The 24,777-nt window shown below is 37.6% G+C and overlaps 1 protein-coding gene across 1 annotated transcript in view; it reads right to left on the reverse strand.

Moving 5' to 3' along the window:
• The window catches only part of OCA2 (OCA2 melanosomal transmembrane protein), a 182,747-nt gene that overhangs the window by 93,317 nt on the left and 64,653 nt on the right, over positions 1 to 24,777 (reverse strand). The window contains exons 11-15 of the mRNA XM_064715016.1: positions 14,206 to 14,277; positions 13,310 to 13,375; positions 12,155 to 12,211; positions 10,763 to 10,887; positions 7,075 to 7,213 (exon numbers count right to left, since the gene is read on the reverse strand). Coding sequence (XP_064571086.1) covers positions 7,075 to 7,213; positions 10,763 to 10,887; positions 12,155 to 12,211; positions 13,310 to 13,375; positions 14,206 to 14,277 — 459 coding nt within the window. The remainder of the gene's footprint in view (positions 1 to 7,074; positions 7,214 to 10,762; positions 10,888 to 12,154; positions 12,212 to 13,309; positions 13,376 to 14,205; positions 14,278 to 24,777) is intronic.

A 24,777-nucleotide genomic window follows, 5' to 3' on the forward strand; every position in this document is an offset into this window, starting at 1 on the left:
CTAGGAAATTTACAAATGAATAAAAAAAGGATTCCTGCAAAGGCTCAGTGTTTGTGAGACCAGCCCCCAAAGTATACAAGCTCTACATCCCCCATGTTTATTTCCTAAATGAAAACCATTGACAATAAATTGATAATAAATCTATCTAAATATAAATCTATTTAAATATATCTAATATATCTAAATATAGATATGATTCTATCTGAACCTATCTATATATGGGTTGCCTCTAAGATTATAGCCAAAAAGAAAGATCATAAAATTTTGGGCAGAAAAAGAAGAACTTTAAACTTCAAAAGTTGAACTGGCTTTAGTTCAGAAATTTTCCAACTTTGACAGTGTGCCATTAAACAACTCAGGAAGTAAGAAAAATCATTACTGAGTTTTGTATGGTCTCTAAAATAGCAAAGAGAGGTAGGAAGCCAAAGCTATTTAAGCTGGTAAAACACTGAAGCTACACCAGCCAAAATGGAAATGCCTAAACCCGACTGGAAAAAAGAGCTATCCTCTTAAAGAAAAAATGACTGGAAAACAGGTGGCTAAAGAGCAATAAAATAGTTAGGAGTAGTCAGATTATACTCAGTACAGAATTACCAGAATGAGGAAAATTACTTTTGCACTCAGACTAGTCTCATAAAAAAGCAGTGGAGATGAAATTTTTCTTAGACTGGCCAGCTACCAGGCCAAATATGATGGTAGAAATTCTCTGTAGAAATACACAGAAATAAAGATAAATGCTAAAGTAGGAAGTAAAAAAGATAAATAGGAACCCAATGAATTCTTGGTAACCCTCAAGTTTAAATATGTGATGTCTTTGTCACATATTAAAGGATCTTGACTTAAAGGAAGTAGCTTATTGCAAGTAAACACAAATACAAAAAGCCACTTGCCTTTACATTTTTTATTATCACACCTATTTCAAAGGAAAATGAATTGTGTCTGGTTCCTGAAATGCCACGATGCAGAGGCTTTTCAAAAAAATACAGCAGAAGAAATACATCGCTTGAAACCCACAAAATTAATTTCTTGATGAAGAGTATCAGCTCAACCCGGAAAGCAAACTAAAATGCTGAGGTCTGACTCATAGCTGAAAGGAATTGAAATGAGATAGAGATCACAGTACCCTGAAAAAAAAATCAGGATTAACACAGCTTCATGACATAAGAGCTGACGTAGATAAGCCTTGAAAGTGATTTGCAGACACCATCACAAGAAGAAAAAAAAATATCTACTAGATTTTTTGGCATCATATCCAAGAGCTTATCCAAACTTTTCAGAGGGAGTAGCTGGGCTGAGATTCAGGATTTTGTTAAAGTTCATAATATCAGCACATTGATCTTCATATCTCTGAGATCCCTGGTGAAAAAGAAAACATACTGCTCTGCTCTTACTGCATAACAGCTTTCCAATTCAGCTGAAACAAGTTGTTTTCTAACAAGGAGTGTGCCTATTTCAGGACAGAGCTTGCATGACAGGATTGTCAGTGATAATGTGAGACTGGATTCAAGCTCTCTTCCCGCCCCTTGCTCCCAGCTTTCCTCCCCATTACCTCCTTGCCTTGATCCACAAGAGACAGTGAGTGAAAATGAATCCTGATCAGCCTTGGACAGCTGATGCCCTGTAGCCATGGAGGCTGAGGGCTACCAAATGCACTACTTTTTATGGCTGATATCAGAAAGGCTGAAATACAGTGAAATACAGACCGCTGCCTTCCTTGATGCTTTGGGCTGGGTGCTTAACCCCAGTCTCTCTGCAACACAGGGAACATGTTTTCAGGGAAAAGGAAGACTGATTTCACACCAAGCATTGTCAGATTGCTGGTAGCCAGCTGGCAGCCTCCTGGGGAACTTTAGAAGACTAAAAGGTTTTCACTGTACCACAGATACCATGGATGCAGCAGAGGATACCTAGGTCATGGCACAGTTGCTTCATCAGTTGCCCCTGTTCCTTTTCCCACACCCCAGAAAGGACACACAGCTTCTCCACAGAGCCTACATTCATACCCTTTGTGGCTGTGTATAGCACATTTTATACTTGCTGAGTCTTCTGCGCTGCTGGGGCCAGGATCCAGCATTGTAAAAAAGAGCTCCTCATGTCTCCTACATACAACAAAAAGTCATTTTCACAAAGATTTTCTTTTCCTGCACAATAGAGTGGAATAGAATTGACATGCACAATAGGCAAGAAATATTTTTCTTCCAGGAGATTTCAATCTATGAGATAAATACAAAACACGCTTCAAATGTCCCTTACTTCAGGCTATGATGATTGTGTCAAATTCTTCCTGTTCCCCAATCAGGAGAAAATCTAAAGATTTTGTTTTAGCAAGACAACAGCCTAAAGGTTCTACTGCCTACAGATTCAGAGCTGAAACAGAGTGGGAATCTTTACTTGGTTTACAGTTTAAAATGCAAAGTCAAATATATCAATTTCATATTAGGAGGAAGCATCTCCTAAAATTCTAGCTTCTTATCATCTTGGTTATTATTTTTTTCATTGCTTCTGGAGATGTGAAATTAAATTCTAGTAATTCAGACCTTTCCATGAGGAATCTGCCTATTTAGAGCAATGAGAAAGCAAAACTTATAGCTATGTGCAGCAATTTAGGGAGCAGCAAGTACTGTTTCTAGCCAGAATTCCCTTACTTAATATTTTAAAACTAATAAAATGAAGAAGAGCAAGAGTAATTTATTATTTCTACACTGGCTTAAACATCCCTTCTAGCTGAGTGACTAAGATCTGCATTGTCTCTCATGGGAGCTGCTCATGATGTCACTGAGCCAGAAACCACTGATGTCTAACACAGTTACATGAAGATAATGTTTATTTGAGACACGGATGAATCTCCTTTCTTGTGTTGCATTATGCTCTTTAATGATTACTACATGCATAGATGGTAAAAATTCTGAAATCAGAGGTAAGCCCATACATTTTAGTTCATAAACTTTAATTACACTAATAAGTGTAATTTTCTCTTGAGAAAAGGAATCAATCAAACATCAACAGAAGGGGTAGAGTTCTACAAATTGATTAAAAGTTTTAACAAGCTTGTATCCAGCAAACTCAACAAAAATAGCCTACTAAACCATGGGAATCCATTTTATCAGTGCTTGAAATATCTGTAAAACTTCATAAATAGGATTTTCTCTTTTTTTTTTCAGAAGTTCCTACTTTCATTCATAAATTTTTGGTACCATAATTTCTCATTAAATACAACCACCTAATATCACATCATGCTAAATTCCATCATGAAGGCTGAAAGTCTCTAAAAGGCAGCACAGGAAAACCTGATGTCTGTCAGTTTCGCAGGAAATTCCTGTTAAATGGCAGGAATAATTCTGAGTGGTATGCTGAAACCCCCAAATCCTCATCAGACATCAGATTAACAGCACAAGCTTTATCACATGCTAACAAAACAGTAAATAAAAGGATATAGCCCAGTGGCTAGCACTTGCTAAAACTGCCTTTGCTTTTATGATTACTTCTTTTATTCAGATTTAGCTTGGACACACCAGTGCACATGTTCACTATCGCTTTGTTCACAGCATCATTTTGCTCTGGAGACCTATTTGCCATCCATTCTTTAAAGAACTGGAAATCACACCCTGTGCTTAGAGCACAGCAACTTCTGATCTCAAAGGTGTGTTTGTAGAAGTTCATGAAGTTCCCAAATACAGAAGATTTGCTGTTCAATCCTTCTGAGAGCAAGGACCATATCTAACTGGTTCATGCTCTATCGTGCGTACACACATGGAGTTCCTGAAGTCTGAAGCCCATATTTCTTCAAAATAAAAATATAATTTTGTTAACAGTGGCCATTCTGTAGCAGCACTCTGAAGATGATAAAACATTAAAAAATGTTTTCTATTCACTAAACAAGTTTTCCATTTGCTCTCATCCTGAAATCAAAACATAAATGCTGTTTTGTGAAAATTCTTCCAACTTCAACTAAGAACAGCCGAGAACACAACAAATCTTCCTCTCCTATTATGCAAATGTTCCACTGATTCCAGTCATGATGGTAGGGAATATGTCAGGATTATAAATTAGCAACAGCTAAAAAGAAAATATCCTTTTGACATTCATTTGCATCTCAAGACAAGTAAAGAGACTTATCGCTACATTTTAATGAGCAAAATGTTACAAAAATCTTATTTATTCAAACATGGTTTAAATAAAATATTTTTAATATTATGCTAGTTTTCCCCAGAAGCTAGGGAGAAAAGTCTCTCCAGCACCACAGTAAACAGAAAGTAAAACATTTCTAACACTGTAACCAGATAACAGCACCCAAAGTAACAAGGCTGCATTTCATTACATATTCATATAAAAGCCAAGGTTTCCTACAAAAGTGTAAACTTGCATAATATTTTGCTTGAATACTTTTAGAGGTTGATGTACAGCAGTAAAAGTTCAGGAAGACTGGTAAAATTCTCTTCCTGATAGCACCTAAACAAAGTAGAAAACCAAATCATCTACATAGGACAGTTAACTATTCAACTTCCTGCAGGGGCAGTTGTCCAAGTACTCCTGTACTTACTGTGCAAAAATGACACTGAGAAGAGAATGAAAAGAAGAATTTCAACAAAAATATCAAGTAGAAAAAATTTCTAGAATTTCTAGAATGTCCATAATGCTAAGAAGAGGTAAAAATCAAGTATTTTCTATAGAAAACACCATAATAGAAACTATAAAATATACTACATGAAGGAGTGTTTCTAACATGTCATTAATGCATTCAAGAACTTTTACCTCTGAAAGAGCTAAAAAAAAAAGGAATAAAATAAATTTTACTTGGTATTAGTGTAGTAGGCTCCCCATGCATTTTAGACACAGAACTGTGCTAGCTCATGCTACCCTTCTGCACAGCACCTTTTACTAGAAGTAGTTTCAGAAACAAGACAGCAATGTCTACATTTCTCCTTCTGATCTAAAGAGAGTATGCTGGAGCAGGTGGACAAAATTAGGAGTGCAGCTATTAGTTGAACAGCTCAGACTGTAAGAGGCCAGATGGCCCAGCTCCCTCTCTGACCTCTCTCTTGGCTTTATCCAGTTACCCCAGCCAGCACTCTCCCAGGCAAATCTCCTTTACAAGGGGTGAGCCCTAAGCAGTGAGGACATACCCCAGACCATGACACTCTGCCTCAGGACCAAGGATAGGTCTTTGGCCCTCTTTTGTTTATATACATAGATATAACAGCTGAGAATATAGAAAAGAAGCAGTGTGAATTCTGTGACCCTGTGTTGAACCTAATCTATTTCACTACATTCTTATTCCTGTGATGCAGCAAAAGATCTGAAAATAATCCAGACTGAAAACATCTGGAAAGATTTTTGTGCTTGTTTCAGATACAGAATTTGCTATAATATCATATTTGCCAGGGTATTTATACATCTGAGTTCTCCTAAAAATATCAATAGCTCATACAAGAAAAATGTAACATGGTTTCTTTTCAATTGCAATTGCTTAATTATCTCCCATGTTTATAGCCACTTCTAAAGGTTCTACAGAAATTATGAGTTTCTGAGTATTTAGGAAAATTACCTGCATGGCAAGTGCTAATTATTCTCTTTTAGATCTGAAGTTTTAAATAGGTGCACAGATTTCACATCTAAAATTGAAAACTTAGCTAGCAAGTTCTCAGCTAACAGTAAATATTACAGTCTTCAAAGTAGCCATCCAAACTAGCCAACTGCAGGACATTTCAAAAATTTTGATGGCAAACATTCAGTTTATTAAATACTACAAACTTTCAAAGACCTTTCACAACCTGGACAGTACTTAATTAATTCGAGTGCATTCAATTAATTAGAAGAGATCTTTCTTTCACAGAGCAATAAGTGACTCCAAATGCAAAAAAAAACCCCAAAACATAAACTTAGGATTTTGTACTACAACTCCCTCATCCACTTGCACAGTTGTTTTTACACTAGCTCAATGAACATTAAATTTCTCTATAATTTATTTGGGGGGGGGGGGTTATGACACCTGCCCAAAACAGAAAGCTCCTCCCTGGCGTCCTTACAGATGTGCCCATTACATACATTACTGCCTGTTCCATGGTGCTGCATGTTGGTGAGAAGGAGGGCAGATCTGCCCCATGCCAGGGGGTGCTGCCGCTGGCATCCTGAGCAGACTGCCTCCCTGCTGCCCCACAGCACACCAGGGAAAGGAGGCGGCAAACTGTGCCAGAGGCAGAAGGAAGGCTTGATGCCCTCATGTGCAGGCATAGCAGGGATAGCTGAAAGCACAGAAAACTCAGCAAACTCAGCTCCATGCTGATGCTGATGGCTGAAAACACTTGCCAGCAGTGCCACAGCCACTCCACAGGGCAGAGAGACCCATGTGGGTGGGAAGAAAATGGTGGGACTGGGATGCTCCTGCTGGATTGTTCATGTCCTGCAGCCCCATCCAGCACCAGAGCTTTCCCATTGGCACCAGCCACCCAGCAAACAATAGAAGAGCCAAGAGTTGGAAGCTGAAATCTGTCTCTGCAGCCTGGAGATAGCAAAATGTTGTCAGGAGGTGGGAGCCAGCTGCAGCCTGTGCTGCACGGGAGAAGCAGCCACCCCCCTCTCACGCCCCACATCCCCCTGGGCTGTGCTTGAAGGATAGGATAATGTGTGTCATGGCTCTACAGGGGCAAAGCAACCTCTCTGTAAAATGTCAAATTGTCTCAGATTCAACTTTTGAGAGCAAACCTATACAGAGAAAATGGATGGATTTTCATCTTCATTTTCACATTTTTGGTTTTTTGCAACTTGTTGCCCTGTCTGCAGCCCTTCGTTGTTCTGCTTCTTTCCTCACTTTGCCATTAATATGGAAATCCTCATCAACAACAAAAAAAGGAAACTGGTATTCTCAGTCCAGATCAAAAAGTCTATTCTTCATCACTATTTTGTCCCCAAAAGATCACTCTCTTCTGTCTGATAATCCTACTAAAAAAGAAGTAGCATGGCAAAAAAAGTGGATTATGTTCTGTTTATATGGCTGTCTGGGGGAAGAGAAGAATCAACATTGCATAAGTCAACATCATTACTTAATTTTAGTAGCCAAACAACTGCAGTACATACCCTCCTCCTCAGCTCCTGCTTTGAAACAATAATCACATTTGGAGGATCCCCAACAGCAGTGGCAGCCCCCCCAATATTTGTGAAGATTACTTCCGCAATCAGGACGTGCCTAGGATCAAGATTAAGTACTTCACAGAGCCTGCAGTGTAAAGATAATGAAATTAACTTCTTATCCCATGGATAAATTACCTTAAATATTAAAATGCACAAAAATTACAAAATGCAGTCATTTCACAGACAAATGGTAAGATTTTAAACATAATGTGTTAATAAATGTTATGTTAAAAAGCATTTATTGTGCTAAAGTAACTATAACAATGTAAATGAAAATTTATGGATTTTCTTTACATTTAAAATGCAGTTATTAATGCCAACAAAATTGATGCATTTAATTCAAAGTAGTCAACTATTACAAGAATCAGACTACACAGAAAATAGCATTTCAAATTTTCACTGTGATACAGCTTCTGAAACCATGGTCCTTAAGCTGCACTGACCTGTGGAAAACTATTCTGGTCAACCACAAGCTCTGCACTCAGCAACAGTGATTAACTTTCTTATGGGAAGCAGTGGTAGAGGATTGTGCAGGCTGCCTATTAGCCATGAATCATCTATTAGAGACTTCACATTTCAGGCTAGTTTATTCAGTTTATACTGTTCCTATTTTCCTCCTTCTCTAAAGCTTGATCATGAGTATTTCTATTTGGGATGAAACAAGCAGAAAATACACATTCCTTTTGGTTAAAAAATTTTCAAAATGTTTTTAGCAGTTAAAATATATTTAATACTTCTTCGGTGGGATGACGCTTTGATAAGAAAAAGTAACTTGCTTCTTTAATAAGAAGCCCCTTAAAGTGCTCTGACAAACACAGGGGTTGACTCAGTAACCTCATGATCTGTTTGAACTCAGAGCCCACTTATGCAGAGTAATCTTCGCACAGATTACTCCAACTCACAAATTACATTTACGCACACACCAGCGTAATCCGCTCTGTCCTGAACTACGTTTGACTTTAAACTGGGGCTCTGCTAATAAAAGCTGAAAGTTAAAGTCACACCTAAGCACTTTGGAGTAAGAAACAACTGCTTTCTTCCTCTCAACTTATCAAAAAGTTCCTCCATAATGTAAAGATGGAGGCCACACTTAAATTATTGTTCCCTGTATCTCATAGTCAATGGGGGAAAGAAAGAGTGTGCAGGAAGAATGCTTTCTCACTGCAGTGCTCCCACACATTTCCCTGAAAGAAGGGTTGAACTTCACTGTTTAGCCTAAGTCTGTGTTATTAAAACCTATATTTCAAAGAGAAAAGACTATTGCAAAAAAGCTTAACCTGATTCACTTACACTATCACCAAGAGTGTCAATTTAAAACTCAGAAAAAACACTCTGAGATGGTGTATATGTCAGTACATAAAGACTCTGGAAAATAATAACTGTGCAAAAAATACACTATTTCCTCAGTGGCATGAAATCATTCAGTTAAAGGGCACTTTGTAGCGCTACTGGTTCAAATGTATCAATTGTGATACAAGACCACAATTGTACATGCAATTTTGATTCCATTGCTCCTTGATTTCCCAGTATTTCCAAATATAAGCTAAACTTTTCTTTAGTGATTCTTTCTTTATGATGGGCCTAGTGGTATTTTAAAAAGAGAATTCTAAAGTAAGAAAAGGCTAAGCCCAAAGTGTAAATCCATCAGAACATCTTAGCTAGATGGCAGGATCTTAGTTCCTCAGTTTACTTATCCTGGTTATATAATTCCTCATGTGTAAAGACATTAGCCATTTCCACTTCTCAATAAGAAAGTATCTTGAAAATAAGCAACAGCCAAAAGGAGGTAGTTATTACCTTTTTTAGCAGGTTACTACAAAATGCAGAGTGAAACAACTATCGTGTTTTAGGCCTTATCATAGGAAATATAAGCCCTAATGTTTGCAGAGTCAGTACGATTTTCTGCAAGCTTTATCTCCATGGCAATGGAGACTGCACAGTGCAACACAGTGAAGCTGTAGACAATGGCAGTAAGATAAAAAAGAAAATGACCCCCAGCATGAAGCTTTTTGAAGTAAGCAATTATTTAGTTTTAGTAGGTGAGATAAAATTTTATTTTAGTTTTGATAGTGATTCAAATACAAATGTTTCCCACATACTGAGTTTCCCCTTCTTCAGTCTTACAGGCTCATTTACCGTAAAACAAAAGGACTTAGTACATATTTAGTACAAAAGTCCATTACTTAAAGGTGACTGCAAAGGCAGAGGCTCTCCCTTCACAAGGATCCACATGGAGAAGATAAGAGGCAACAAGTACAAGGGAGAGATTTCACCTCAACATAAGAAAAACAATTTATGGTGAAAACAGTTAACCACTGGAAAAATCTCCCCAGGGATGTGGTAGAGTCTCCATCACTGGAGGTTTTCAAGATGTAATTGAAGAGAGTGCCAGATAATCTCCTCTAGCTTTCCTTTCCAATGAAAGGTTGGAACAAACAGCCTTTCGAGGTCCCTTCAACCTGGGCTATTCCGGGATTCTTTGAAAACAGAATAAATGTTACCATAGATCTGACTGTGAAAAGCTTTTTATGCTACATTGACTTCTGGATTTCAGTCAATTCCCAAATTATATTTATCCAAAATATTCTGTAACACAGCTAAAAAAAACTTGGTGTTTAATAGCTCCAGTGCTGCTTACTGCTAGAAAATGCAATTATTGATTAGGGTGTGGCAAAGCCATCTCTTTAAAATATAATCAGACAGAAGACAAATGGACCTTTCATTCACCAGCTGTTTCCAGTCTAGAATAAATTTCACTTGCAAAATTGGGTTTTACTGCTTTACACTGCATTTTAAAGAGGGGGCATATCTTAATAGAATTTTGTGTACTTTAATGTGATAATGACTGCAAGCATTACATCCCTCAGGATCATTTCTAAAATACACTAGATCTTTCCAAAACTGAACTGGATTAAACAGATTTGCCTGACTACACACAGGTTAAATTCAGGTTAAACAGTAATTTATAATCCCACACTGATTAAATGTAGTTGCACATAACATGTTATTAATTTACAGAAATCTGAAGTAATTAAATTCATGGTTGTCTGCTCAAAGTTCCAAATATCTAATCTCAAACTGTGCAATTAAGCAGTAGTCATCCCAATGACATGATCACCAACAGGAATAAAATTCAGATTTTCATATTCAAGAGAAAGTTGTAAGATGAAATATGGACTTTTCAAAAATTTGTTTGTCACTAATATTAAAAGGGATAACAACTTCACTAAAACATAATTTACTATCTAATATTGTATATAAATACCAGCCAGCAATTAATAAAGCAGCTTTAATTAAAAAATTCTGCCTGCTTTACAGGAGAAAAAAAAATCATCTACTAGGGATCATTTGGTGCAATATGCTATTGCCATTGAAATATGAAGACAAGCCAGAACAGTTAGCTGCCAAGGCAGTGTTCACAGTTTTCAGATATGTTCTCAATATTAATGCAAAGGCAAAAGACAATCCATTCTTCTGAAAGTGCTAGCTTTTTATTCTACTACAATAAGAGTATTTGAAGCTCTAATTTCCATTTAAATGATTAAGAAAACCTCCAAACAAATATTTTGCAGACATGTCTACTACTGATTGCTGGCTATAAAAGACCAAGTCCAAATCCATAACAATAAAATACCTTATGGTTACTGGAGTAAAGAGCAGCATAGTGGTAACATTGTCCAAAAATGCAGAGAGAATTGCAGCAATAAGGCACAGAAGCGTAATCATGGCCCACACCTTGCCTCGAGAGAACCGATAAGCCTAGGAAAAACAAACAGAAGCAGAATTAATGGACTGCATCCCTCCAGCTTAGATTTCAAGAAATTGTAGATAAAGCAACTTGATCGAAGTTGAACAACAATGAACTCAGAGCATTTACTATTCCTTTACTATTACTCCAACAGCGTCCTCTCCAATACTAAATAATTTGGCAAGAAAATAATTCATGGAAGTGGGCAAACAATCCCATCACACAAAGAAACAAAAGTCTGAAGAAGCACCACATTCTGCTGCCAGTCATAAAGGGGTCAGTGGCAGGAGAAGGGCTGAGCCTCCATCTTCTGCCTGCATGCCCAGGTGAACTAACAGGGTTTAGACCTCCCTTCCTCTCCACACCTGGGACACATTGCCCATCCTCAGAGCAGCACTGCTGGAGTGACTCCAGAGGGGGGCCACAAACATGATCAAAACACTGGAGCACCTCTCCTACAAGAACCAGCTGGAAGAAGCCTGCATTACTCAGCCTGGCAAAGAGAAGGCTCCAGGGTCACTTTCCAGCACCTAAAGACGGGTAATAAGACAGCTGGGGGGGAGACTCTGGGCAAGGGTGTGTAGTGATCAGACAAGAGGGATTGGCTTTAAACAGAGAGAGTAGGCTTAGATCAGATATTAGTTAGAAATTCTTTACTGTGAGGAGGGTGAGACTACAACAGGTTACCCAGAGAAGCTTTGGATGCCCCATCCCTGGAAGTGTTCAAGTCCAGGCTGGATGGAGTTTCAAGAAACCTGCTCTAGTGGAAAATGTCCTTGACCATGGCAGGGGGATTGGAACAAGATCATTAACGTTTCTTCCAACCCAAACCATTCTCTAATTTTATGGTTGTGATGCTATGAATTACACTTTTCATGTAAACTTTTAAAAAGAGAATTCTTTTTACTGTGCAAAGGTCTGTGGCCACTTTTCATATGTGGTCATACAGTTAATGATAGTTCCCTGCCCCACTGCCAGGCATAGAGAGTTCAGCTACAGCAGAACTGCAGTCCTGGGGAAATCAGTGAAATATTCAGCTTAATAGTGCCCAAATGCTTGTGTACCCTACTGGGGACCTTTAACATTCACCTGTAGAAATAGAATTTCATTAAGGTCTTCCTTTCATCCAAAAGGATTTTTCCAGTATTGCAACATGACCACTGTAATTTCTAATATGATAAGTATACACTGACCTTAGAAGGGTTCTTTAAGATTGTACTTGGTGTGACAGATTTGAATAAATATTAACTTGATAAATCTAGTACCAAATAAACCCACCTTTACTGCACAGTAGTCAAAAAATCCAGTCTCTGAAAATATGGCCACCAAAACCATCTGCCAAAAGATGGGGAAAAATATAATCACTTGGAACTGATACATAAAAGTAATTGAATTATTACTCAAAACTAAAGCAAAGCAGATTGTGATACTGACAAATGGACTTCTTATCTGACACAACTTTGAGAATCTAATCACCCTTATATTAGAATATACACTACAGCTGCCAAATACCTCTAGTTGATACATCATATGGTGAAATATACTTCTCAACATAAGGAGTCTGTAAATGTCATACCAGTCTAGTTGAATTTCATTTTTAGTGACTAAGTGGGCATCATACATTAAGTACTCAAAGTATCTCTCCTACATCATTAATCAAGGAGAACCAGTAAGTGTGTTTGCTCTCTGCATTAATACTCTACAGAGCACAGAAGACAATGGCTTCAAGAAATGCTTGCATTTTCCCACATCTGGGAGGTCTCCTGTCCTTCTGTCTTTGCTCTAAACATAATATATAATTTTTTTTTGCTTTCTTTTTCTGTGGGGAATGCAAGGAACAAGGACCAGTGTCAGGAAATAAGAAAAGCTCAGAATGGAAACAGATAATTGTAATTTTGTCTCTGTATATTGTATATTTTGTGTTATAGTCTAATAGCACTTGGACAATGTTTTTTACCACAAATAGCTCGAGGCAAAATTATTAAAATAATATATGATTAAAATCTCATCAGATATTACTTCTCCATTTCTGGCTTGCTTTTTTGTAGTTTCAGACCAAACAGTGAGACAGGAAACAACTCTTCCAGCAGAGTGTGTTTGAGGAAGGCTTTGAATAAACAAAATTAAAAAGAAAAATGAGAGTGATAATACTTGACCCTTAAACAAATCTTTCTGTTTATAAATCCCAAGGATGTTTTGAACATGTTGTCAATACAATTTCACAGATTAAAAAAAAAATAGTAAAGGATCAACATTTCAAAAGACTGTTTCAGAGGTCTGATCCTCATCCTTTTTGGTAAATTCCTTAAGACACAAATCTTTGTCATAAGCTGTCTGAGTAAAGTACAATCAACAAAGTGTTCTAAAGGAAACATCTCTGTACTGAACATAACTATTTTGGCACATTTAGAGCAAAAGATACATTTTAGTTACCATTCCAAACAATAATGCCAGTGTCTCGTAGTCAATCCACTCTACCACTTCGACCATACTTGGCCTCTGCAATCAAAAAATACAATTACAAGTGAATGCCACCTAACTTGTGCTTAGCTATGACTTATAAACTCCACTTAATTAATGAACCATTTAAATAAATGTGATGGAAATTAATAAGTGTTCCTACAAGCTACATAAAAAGGACTCTTTATTATTGCCATTACTACTATTATTATTATTACTAATTCAAAGTACTGCTGGCATCCTAATCAGTCATTATCAGGCTATTGGTTGGTCTAGTTGTTCCTTACTTAACATTACAGAAATAAAAGATAACCAAATTACATGGTACACTGCAGTTCCCTTTTTGGTAAAAGAACAAAAGCATACCAATTCACCTGGGAACAAACTGGAGGGTATTAAAGGGAACATAGTAATGATGTGGTTATGAGAACAACTGAGAAAATCAATCTGATGTTTGACTATATATCAACCAAGAGTAAGCAGCAGGCGAAACAAAAGGGTTGGAACATGCAGGCATGAGATGTAATTATTTAGGGTAGTATAAAGTGTATTTCCATTTAGGTTTGCTTGGTAGCCTAACATTACTGAAAATAACAGTGTTAAACTAACGCTGGATTAAGCTGAAAATGGTTGCAGTCAGCTTCCTGCAAATCAGAATAAAAAAGCATCAACTGACGTTTTTGTACTCCCCTTGTCTACACATTAGTCTGACCTCTTTTCCCACCCCAGTTTCTGTCCTACCATTTCTCTTTCTTAAAAAAAACCACTGCTTTGCCATGTGCTCAGTAAGAACCGGGCAAACATGGAGATTAATGATACCTGACACCACAGCCAGGGACAAAGGGAGCACTCACAGTTTGGTAACTTACCTCCCCAACAATAGCTAGGGCGGCTAAAGCGGCCAAAGCGCCCAGCATGGCTGCCAGGGTCCTGTGAACAATCTGCAACAAAGGGTAAGAATTGACCACACACTCCTCCAAGCATCTCCTTACTATTAAAAAGGAGGTGGGGAAAGGATAAAACCTCATGTACACAATTATTTTCTTGGCTTGCTTGAGGGTTTTTTTCTGACTAAAGAATGGTTAATTACTTTGCTATTAACAAAACAAACCAACCCACAAACAAAACCAAAAACCAAATAAAACAAAATTAAGAAATCAACCAACTAAAGCCTTGACTGTGCAAATGCTGCTAGGAAGTCTCATTTCTAATATCCAGGTAGAGAAGGGACTTCAGCACCAGTTTCTTACATCGGCCAGTAGGTGACCCAAGAAGGAAGGCAATTCATCTCCCTTAAATTAAGGATCAAAAAGCCTTGTCCTGTTGGCTTCCCTTCACCTCCCATGGAAAGAAAACACATGCCCAGGAGGTGATCCATCTCATTGTTAGTAGAGGCTTGTTCAGCAAGTGTGCCTTGAAAATGTACTTTATTTCTCCAAGAACTCATCTGTAGTTATTTAATCCCCTATGTCTGGAAGATCACAGATTGTGTAAAATAACTCGGCTAAAGTAAGCATGTAATTAATGAAAATCACACTACAAAAGACTGAATCTAATTACCAGCTTTCACTATTAATGTGTTTAAATATTATTCCAACACAAGTTAAAATTATTGTTGAGAAAGAAATAAGAGAGTCTAGAAATATTTCATTTGCCTCTAATTTCATAAGAAATATTTTGCTGGTAACAAACAATAGGAAGAGAGCATCTCAAGGCTCTCCTCCATGTTTGGAAAGGAAAAGCAAAAAAGAAAGATTTGGCTTTGTTTTTCTCCTTGATTATAATTTTTTAATGGAAATAGTAAAGAACTACACAACTTATCAAATTACTAGAAAAATAAATATATAAATTACTAACTCAAAAGTTAAAAAAATTATCTGTCTTATTCTTCTGTTTTCCTTAAAAATGCACTGAAGAGTAACCTATTCATGGTTACAAAGCAGGAGATCAGACCAAGATTTTTAAGCCCTAATGACCTATTTGTTCAGAGCACAGACTACAGCTCCCATCAGCTCCTACAGAAATGTGTGTGATAACCCACTGGCTCATTTTTGATTTCCCATTTCAGTGCATTGACATGTAAGCACACATATGGCCCTTCTGGTTCTGCAAAGGTGGGAAGCATTTGATAACATTCCATAGCTCTTCTGGCTGGAAAGCAGGTACAGCAAATACACTTTACAGCTCTCTCCAATAACAGATGCCAAGCAGAGCTTTCCATTAGGGGAGGGGATCAGCTTCTTAGCAGAGCAAAGCCCAAATGTAGGCTACAGGGAAATCCTCAGCTGTCCTCAAACTGAGGGTTTTCTCCTCATGCAATCTCCACCCACGTTAGATGGCTCTTTTGCAGTTCTCAGAAAGATATCTTAGGTTTTCTGAGATTTGTTTAGCTACAGATTTTTTGCATATTTCCACAGAAGCACTTTTGCTGTCACTGTCGTGGGCTTAATTGCTCACATTGGGTTGACTGCAGTTTCAGTTTCCAAGAGTTTGCTGTCACCTATAGGTGAAATTGGCTTGAATTTATGCAGAAAGAAGCTGACAAATTAAGTCATCTGTCAGTTCCTTCATTCTGATGGTTTTTCAAGAAGGATATACAAAGGTATATCCTGAAGAATGAACAAGGTGCAAAGCTTTATTACGAAAAACTTAGTAAATGTACAACTCTCCATTCCAGTAAACTATCAAATAAAAGTCATAAGGTAATGTAAAGCCTAGAAAGAACACTTATGTAAACTCTGAGACCTGTAAATATTCAAAATTTGATATTTAGGAAGCTTAAGGAAAAAACAGATTACTCTCTTTAATTTTCTTTTCACAGAAAATAAACCCCAAACAAATAACATTTGCACAGGTATTTTTAAAAACTTACAAATATAAAAGTTAGGAGGTGCAGGTTACGAGTGCTGACATTCTTTGATCCACAAATCCATCTAATACACATTTGGAGGGCTTTATATCAAGCAAAATTCCATTATTATTCTTTTGAAAAATACCACAGATGAGCCAACCCTTTTGAAGATTGGCAGGAGGATGAGTATCTTTTCAGGATGATTCTTGGAGTGTACCCATAAACAACAGCTCAGGTACAGAATTGAAAGAGCTTAGAAATAAATTAAGACAGAGACTTAATCCCAGGAAAGCTGAGAGATTTAGTGGACTTCTGATCTAAAGACATTTTTAAAGGTTAAGTGAAAAATCATCTACATTCATCTGATTGTTCTCTATCTTAAGAAAGGGCACACCCTTGTGCAATGACCACGGAGATGAGAAAGACAGAACTGATGAGGAGGAAGATACAAAGCTTTTAGTGTATCAGTTTGTGTGCTAGAGCTCCCCACCTCCCATTCCAACTGCAAACCTTATAAACTCTTTGCAAAAAGGGCATCCACCATCACCATCAGCTTTACTTTTGTCTGAAGAATACCAAGCAGTGCTGACTTAATGCAACAGCAGAGGAGAGGGCTCTTGCCTTTGTCAAAGGGACAGTAACAGCAATACAAAGTGCTACTGAAAACTATGCAGCACAGATTTCACTCTTTACAAAGCAGGATTCAGTTTAGAGCTTACTGATGTGGGACATTACAAGTCTAAGAGATGAACAAATTGAAAAAAAATAGGGAATGGATATTTACAGTAATTTATATAAAAAATTAAAATACACAAAGCTACAACTGTGAAACAACAGTGTCAACAACATAGGTGTGTTGATAAAAACCTCATAGAGTCAGTCAGAACAAGCAAAGACTAGGAAAGGCTACTATAGCCATTTTGTTCCATAATTCTCTGTAGAAAGTTCGTCTCATGATTGCCTGCTGTGTGATAAACACAATGTGCTGAATGCTGATTCTAATAGTTTCCATACTCTTAATTCAGGAGTTCATTTTAAAGTAAGACATTAAAGCTATCCAAACAATTTATGCCACAAGTCTTTTTGCTTGATATTGATTAACAATATACAGTTGCAGAACTAAAATGCAAATTGGATTTAGAAAGCCTAGACCTTTCCCAGATTTAAATTTCTTTATCTATTTGAAAGTGCTTTGTAATTTTTGCACTGAGTTCATCAAACCATTTGGTAGACTATAAGAGCATCATTTTAAAAATTAATCTGAATTCTAAACCCTACATCTTGTATGGTGTTCCAGGAGGCAAAAGAAAATATTTAGAAGCCTTTTGAGTGACAACCTGGGTGCTATTTCAGAGAATATCTTTCCCAGATGAAATCCAGGACACATGCATTTCTATAATGCATTTCTGAAGATATTTGGTAAATGATTTATCATACCAAGCATTTTATTTCCAGAAATCCTTTGTTTTAAGTCATAAATAGCAGCTGAAATATAAGTGTCAATGATTTTAATGTAAAGCTTCAAACAAAACCCATATTCATTTCTTATCCATTTTGTCTCCAGTGAAGCCTGTTTTTATTGAACTTCTTATTTTACTGATAAATTAATTTGCATTTGATAAAGTGGCAACACTGCTGCATTTCAACAAGTTATTACCAAACCTATATCCACATATGAGTTTTATGTATTTTTCACCTACCTTCAGAATAGCTGAGTTCTTCCTTATAAAACCAACAGCCAAATCCCTCAGACTTTATAAAGTCTCTAGTTTATTTCTTTATTCTCAGGTGACAAGGAGGGAGAAAAATAAAATTTCCCCTAGGATAGCTTTCTTTCTGACTTTATGTTTTGTATCTATTCCATTTTATGTTTTAATAAGGATTGATTTGGTTAAAATAAAACATCCTCAGCAGTGGAAGAGATTTTTTTTCCACAGTTTTTACTAAAGATGGTCAAGACACTATTAGCCTGAGTGCCTCTGAAAATGTGCTCCTCAGTCACATCCCTTGATGGAGTTATCTTATCATTTGCTGTCATGCATTTTACAAATTTTGGTGGCCTGCTATTCTGTGGACTATTCCAGTTGTTTTAGCAGGATACAGATGAAACTTCAGTCTTTCATAGGTACACATATTTGATTCACTCTTTAGTGGATAAAACACCCCATATTTTGGAAAACTAATGCAGAAGTCAAACACTAGAATCAGAAGCTGTAATCAAAAATGGAAATTGCAGAAAAACAATGGTAATTTAGCTTTAAAATTTAGGTAATTTTTCCTAACTGTCAAGGAACATGACTGAAAATTTGGGCTTATGATAGAAAACAAAGGTAAATAAAAGCCTTGAAATGAAATACTTTGAACTCTGCCTTGCTGTAGATCCACTTCAAAGCTGAATGGCACCAAATTCTTAATCCATCGAAATTTTTTTTATTTCTGGCAAATTTTAAAATCTGGACACATTTTAAGCAACAGACTAGAAATATAGGATATAGTCAGATACAAAGGAGTTCAGAGCAGAAGATAAGGAAAGCTTGTGACGACAGATATATTTATTTGATTTTCCACACGCTCACCTCTGGTAAAGAGACTGAGCAGTACCAGTTAGTGAAAGCATAGTAGCATATCTCCCTTTCAGCTGGCGATGGCAGCTAATGTTTTAGCTGTCCTCACCCTCCTGCCCTCTGTTTGCTCCGGACAGCAGCTCTGCAGAAGCAAGAACTGCAGCTCCTTCAGCCTTGGGGCACGGTGTCCAGCACCTGGGAACCCTTCACAGGGGATGTGCTCAACAGCTTGTGCAAAATGAAGGATAACAGAAAATTAATTGCCTTAGAATTACCTAGTTAAGCAGTTGAAAGTAAACTCTGTAGGGATTTTAATGAGGCAAAAAGGAGCTGCTTCACATAGCTTAGAAAGTATGACATGCTGGTGCAGTGTGCAGGGATGGGCTAAAGCAACTCTTGAGGTAAGCATGGAAGGTACACTGGTGAAAGATGATGTGCATCAAGAATCCCAAAGTGACTCCAAGCATCACAAAAATCTGTGACAGCAAGAACAGCTATTTCTATCTTCATCTGAAGATTAGGAAACTCTCTACATGTATTCTATATATGCAGGCATGAATTGTAAAATAACACTTTACACTAGGTTCAACATTTAGAAAATCTAATCATGAATCTCATTTTTATAAGTCAAAATATGTCAAAACTGCATCACTGTACATAAGTATGTCTTGCAAGGGAAAAAAAATCCTGGATCAAAAGTTTACTCATTTTAAGAAATTCATGGTGGATCAATACTATAGTACTGCCATTTGCATGAAATGTGCAACCAAGACCAGTTAAGAGAAGTCTGGAGAAATCTGTGGATTTAGAAACACTATCATATCTTAGTACTAACATGCATTCTTATTCATTCTTTGCATAATAAATATTTATGCTTGTAACTGTGAAAATAATATTCCATATATATTCATATATATTCAATAAGCTCTTTTTAAAGACAAATACCCAACCTTAAATTATTATTTTTAAATGGAAACACTAGACTCTGTAGCAAATTTTATAATTTCTGAACATCTACTCAACCCTGAGGAAAGAAAGCACCCATCTATGATATTCTGCTATAATAACTATTTCTGCTTAGATAGTGTGCCAAATTACTTGTTCTGATTTAATGTCAGTGGAGGAAGTCCTGGTATAAACAACCCTTCCTTAGGGGAAGTCATGGAAGGCAACAGTTTGTCACTTTCTAATACAATGCTACTCAATATAAAACCTATACAAGATGATTATCTTAAATAGAAAGTGATTAAAAGTAACACTATATGGTCTCCAATACTACCTGTATTAGTTCACTTTTATCCCTATGATATGTGTGCTGGTTTTTGCCGGGGTAGAGCTAGTTTTCTTCACAGGAGCTGCAAGAGGGCTGTATTTTGGATATGTGTTGAACATAGGGTTGATAAGGTAGAGGTGCTTTTGTCATTGCTGAGCAGGGCTTACACAGAGCTAAAGCCTTTTCTGCTTTTCCTACTGCCATGCTGATGAGCAGAGTATGGATGCATGGGAGATTGTGAGCCAGGACAGCCGACTCCAACAGACCAAAGGGATGTTCCAGACTATATGACACCATGATCCGTATATAAAGAGGGGGGAAGAAGGAGGAAGGAGGGGCATTTGGAGTGGTGGTGTTTGCCTTCCCAAGCTCTGTATGATGGGGCCCTGCACTCCTGGAGATGTCCGAATGCCTTACTGCCCTTGGGAAGAAGTGAAGTAATTCCTTGTTTTTCTTTGGTTGCATGCAGCTTCCACTTTGCTTATTAAACTGTCTTTATCACAATCCATGAGTTTTCTAGCTTTTGTCCTTTCAATTTTTTCTCTGATCCCTCTGGTGGGGGACTGAAGTAGCAGTTTCCTGGGGCTTGGATGTTGGCTGGGGTTAAACTACAGCAGCACATTAACTAGAATAAGTTAAGAAATACAAGGTAAGGAAATCTTACAATTCTTGTCTAGGATAGGCAGTCCTGAAATCCTGTGATGAAGTAACTGCATTAAGCTAACATCAATTTTTTTCTATACATAAAACAATGCAGAGAGAGAATCAGGGAGAGGGATAGACAGAGAAAGATATTTAAGAAATCAAATTATTTCCTGTGAATAAATTACCAGATTAATTAATTCCCCTCTTCTATATCAAAAATCTGTAGGCTGATTCTGGATTCTGCAGAGATATTTGTTACTCCAAAGCTCTGTCAAAGGCTTTGAATGAACAAGGTGCACAATTTACAATCTTTTCAGAGTCTATGAGTTTTCTTCCTCAGCTATATCACTGTTTGCTGTTTGTAGAGAAAACTGAATGACTAAAGCCTCATGCCGATATGGAACATTGGATTAAGTGGTTCAAAGAGATCCTTGAATCATGCAAACAAAAATATACTCTTGATGCATGAGATGAAACAAACTATTGAATTTTCATGCCTTGGAAACTTGAGGAAAAAGTAAAGCTGGAGAAAAGAACATAGAACTAGAAAGGAAGGGGGGCAAGTATCATTTGTAGAGATGATGGACAGAGGACCCAGAAGAGGGTGTAATTCTATGAGATGAGGGTTGCAATGACTGCTAGACTGAGTTTTGTCTTGAAATAGCCTCTCACCTCAGAATATTAAGGTAAAGAGGGATAAAAAGGTAATATTTTTATCAGAAATAGCTAGCTAATATTTCTATCAGGATCATTGCCATACCTATCTCACTACAGTCATAAGTGGATGCTTTCCAGACTCAACATGTGGAATGGTTCTGATGTTAAGAAAATCCATTTTATATATCTCCAGAAAACTCCAAAAGGTACTATCCAGTAACATCTGATAGCTTGATAGCCCCTCTGAGTCAAATTTTAAAAGCAAATCTGTACTTGGTATGAATTTTGGGATTTTGCCTTGTTACAGAAGTGGACAGACACATAGAAAAATGAACAAACTCATGTTCTGTAAATCAGGGCCTTGAGTCTAGTCACATTAATAGAAAGGTGAGCCCTGCAGAAAGAGAGGATAGTGATCATTTTTATGTACCAAGGTACTCATTCCTGTAATATTTAAGCTTCATAAAACATGTTCTACATGACTTAAGTAAAGAGATCTGGTCATGAGCCAGTAAAGAACCCAGAAGAAAATAAACCAAACTGCTTCTGTGGGCCGACATGACCAAAGCCATTGTTTACCTACAGGCTGGCCTAGGAACAAGCTTTCAGTCTTGCAAGGGTCAATCCAGCTCTCCAGCACCTACCCCAGCAGGCTTTGCTGACTCCATCCCCTCCAGGCACTTTGACAGCATTCCCAATGCACACCCTCATTCTTTGTGTCCTAACTACACTTGTGAGGACTGAGTGATGCTCAATTACATTTACAGTTTCAGAACATTTTCTGAAACTGAAGAAGATGCCACCATTTGTATTTTCCCAGTTGTCTCAGTTATCTCTATTCTTGAGACTAGTAAGACTGGGAATTTCTAGTAAACAAATGACATGGACCAAATAACTAAATTTTACCTTCCCAGTCTGAATTTTTGTCAGCCCTCCTAAAACAGTAGGTTAATAAACCATACAGAAACACAGCCATGCACTATGAACAGTAGAGCAGGCTGCAGTACTTGCATTACTTTTGCACAGAACTTTCTGCTCCAGCTAGCAGTTCCTCTGGAGAGTCTTTCATCCCTGACATCTCCTGTCTTTTTTCACTCCACTTTTTTGCTCTGAATTTTTTTCCTCTTTAAATCATGTCATCATACCTCCCTTCAAGCCTGCCCCCTACACTTTCAGATTTTCTTCCACTTTTGTCTTTGCTCTTGCTGAAGGAAGACACCATCTGAGGCCCCAGAAAGAGCTGAGTGGTTCTCATCCCTGTTTGTGTGCATTAGAGGAGTTCTAACAACTTGTTAAAATTTTAAGACTTCATGGCTCTCTACCCCTCTGGTTGCCGTAGGCAGGGTAGAAGTTGAACGGCAGCATTCAATTAAGCTAATTTAATGTTCTGTTCCCTCTCTCAAACAGAAAGGAAACACACCAATCCACCAAAAAAAAATAGTATGCGAGGCAGGACAAAACATTCGTATTTGCCAGTCTTTCACAAATTGAACAAAATACAGCTCAAAATTAGATTTAAAAGGCACAGAAACTAGCAAACAGCCATTTGGAAATTAGTTTTTGCATTTAGTGTTGAAAATATGAGTGGTATTATTTCAAAAAATAGCATTCTGTGAAAAGAGAAGCCTGACTACACCTTTCAAAGCAGACAATTCCATCTAGTCCTTAGAATAGTGAGCAGCACCATCCAGTGGCAATTTCTTTCCTATTTCATTCTTAATTAAAGACAGTTTACATGCTGCTGAAGTACCACAGCGCCCAAAAGGAGTGTTTTCTTTAAAACACACATATTCAGAGCACAGCCAGACTTCTACAAAGATAGATCTAACAATTAGGCAGGCAATAGTCAGTGTAAAATCAATATTCATATTGGATTAATAATATAAAATTGTTATTATAACATATCAAGCTGTGATCCAGCTGGGGATTTTGCTTGCTATTGTATTGCATTTTTGTTTTAATTGATACCCATCCCTTCCTCATCTTACAGGATTTTTCTTCCTTCAAGCTCTCTTCCCTTTGCTGTAGCTAGGGCAGTTAAAAAGGACTAGTTTATCTTACTGGTGCTGGCTCTGTCCTTTTAGACCCTCCTTATTGTTGGCACTGTCTCTACTCTAAACAAGCAATAGAAATCCTGACACCTTGGGAGTACTAATAAAATCCTCCTCATAAGGAGCAACTAGCAATGCTCCTGCACAGCAACTTGAAAGTAATTCTTATCTTCTCAAGATGTACTGAGATCAAAATACAGAGAGGTCACAGCCTCCTCCTCAATTAGGGAAAGGCATTAGGGAATTGTCTGTACTTCTTAACTGGTAGCTCAGTAGCAGGCTGTTCTCTCTGGAAGAATATATAGGTACCCCTTGTTGAATACTTCACTCTGGGAGACAGGATAGATGGATCTGTCCTGTGTCTGGATCTCCAGGCATCCAGCATCTACCTCAGCAAGCTTTACTGCACACCTTCAGTTTATGTCCTAAAACCAGTTCTCGTGGGGATGGCAAGAGTGCCCTCATCAAAGTGCACAGTTTCAGCTGGGGAGCTAGGGAGGGAAATGAACTTTTGAACCGTAAAAGTGCTTTAGAGTTATGGGGACTCCAAACAAGATCCAAAACCATTTGTTGCCCAGGGCAGATGAGGTTAGACTGTTCCAGAGGAAGCTCAATTTCTATTTAAGGTAAGTTTTACTACTGGATGTTATGTTTAGGTTTCATTACCCTGATTTAGGTTCTGTACAACCCTCAGAGTCACAGTATTTAAAACTTCTGGGTTCTTTTACTCCCTACCACCTGCAGACAGTGGGGCAGATAAGAGGAAACTTTTGTTCTTGCCCAGGGAGGAGTGGCTTGGACGCTTATTACGGAGAGTATAAGGTTTGTTCCGATAATCTGTCCCTAATTTTCTGGCAACCCTACAGCACTGTTTTAATTCCTCTTCACATTTTTTTTAATCCTAAAGCACATAAAATCCATAGCAGCAGGAATATATTCTCTCCGACAAAAGGCGAGGGAGTGCATCAGCTACTACTTCCTTTTTCTCATGGTCTTTTCCAATAACTGCTATGGATTTTCTTCGGTTCCTTTGCTACCAGTCTTTTGGGAGGACATATGTGGAGGTGGGAACATTCTAATCCACACTCTTCTCAGTCTGTATCTAAAGACAAATCAATACAAGAATGGGTGGGAAGTCAGAAGCCATGCTAAGCTGATCACTTTTGTGATCAGTCACATTTTCTGTTACTTTCCTTATCAGAAAAAAATATCTGATATTTTAAGATTAGCCTATTTCTATCACTCAGTGTCATGCTTCATAATAGACAAGGACTGTTTCTTCTCTTTTCCTATTCTCTCTCTAAAGCATAATTTTTCTCATAAAAAATCTGGACTGTGTGAGTGTACACTGCAGTAATAACCCCTTATTCCAGTTGTAAAAATGTTTCCTGCCAGTAAAC

The sequence above is a fragment of the Zonotrichia leucophrys genome, chromosome 1 (genome assembly GCF_028769735.1).
Source record: "Zonotrichia leucophrys gambelii isolate GWCS_2022_RI chromosome 1, RI_Zleu_2.0, whole genome shotgun sequence".
Lineage (NCBI taxonomy): Eukaryota > Metazoa > Chordata > Aves > Passeriformes > Passerellidae > Zonotrichia > Zonotrichia leucophrys.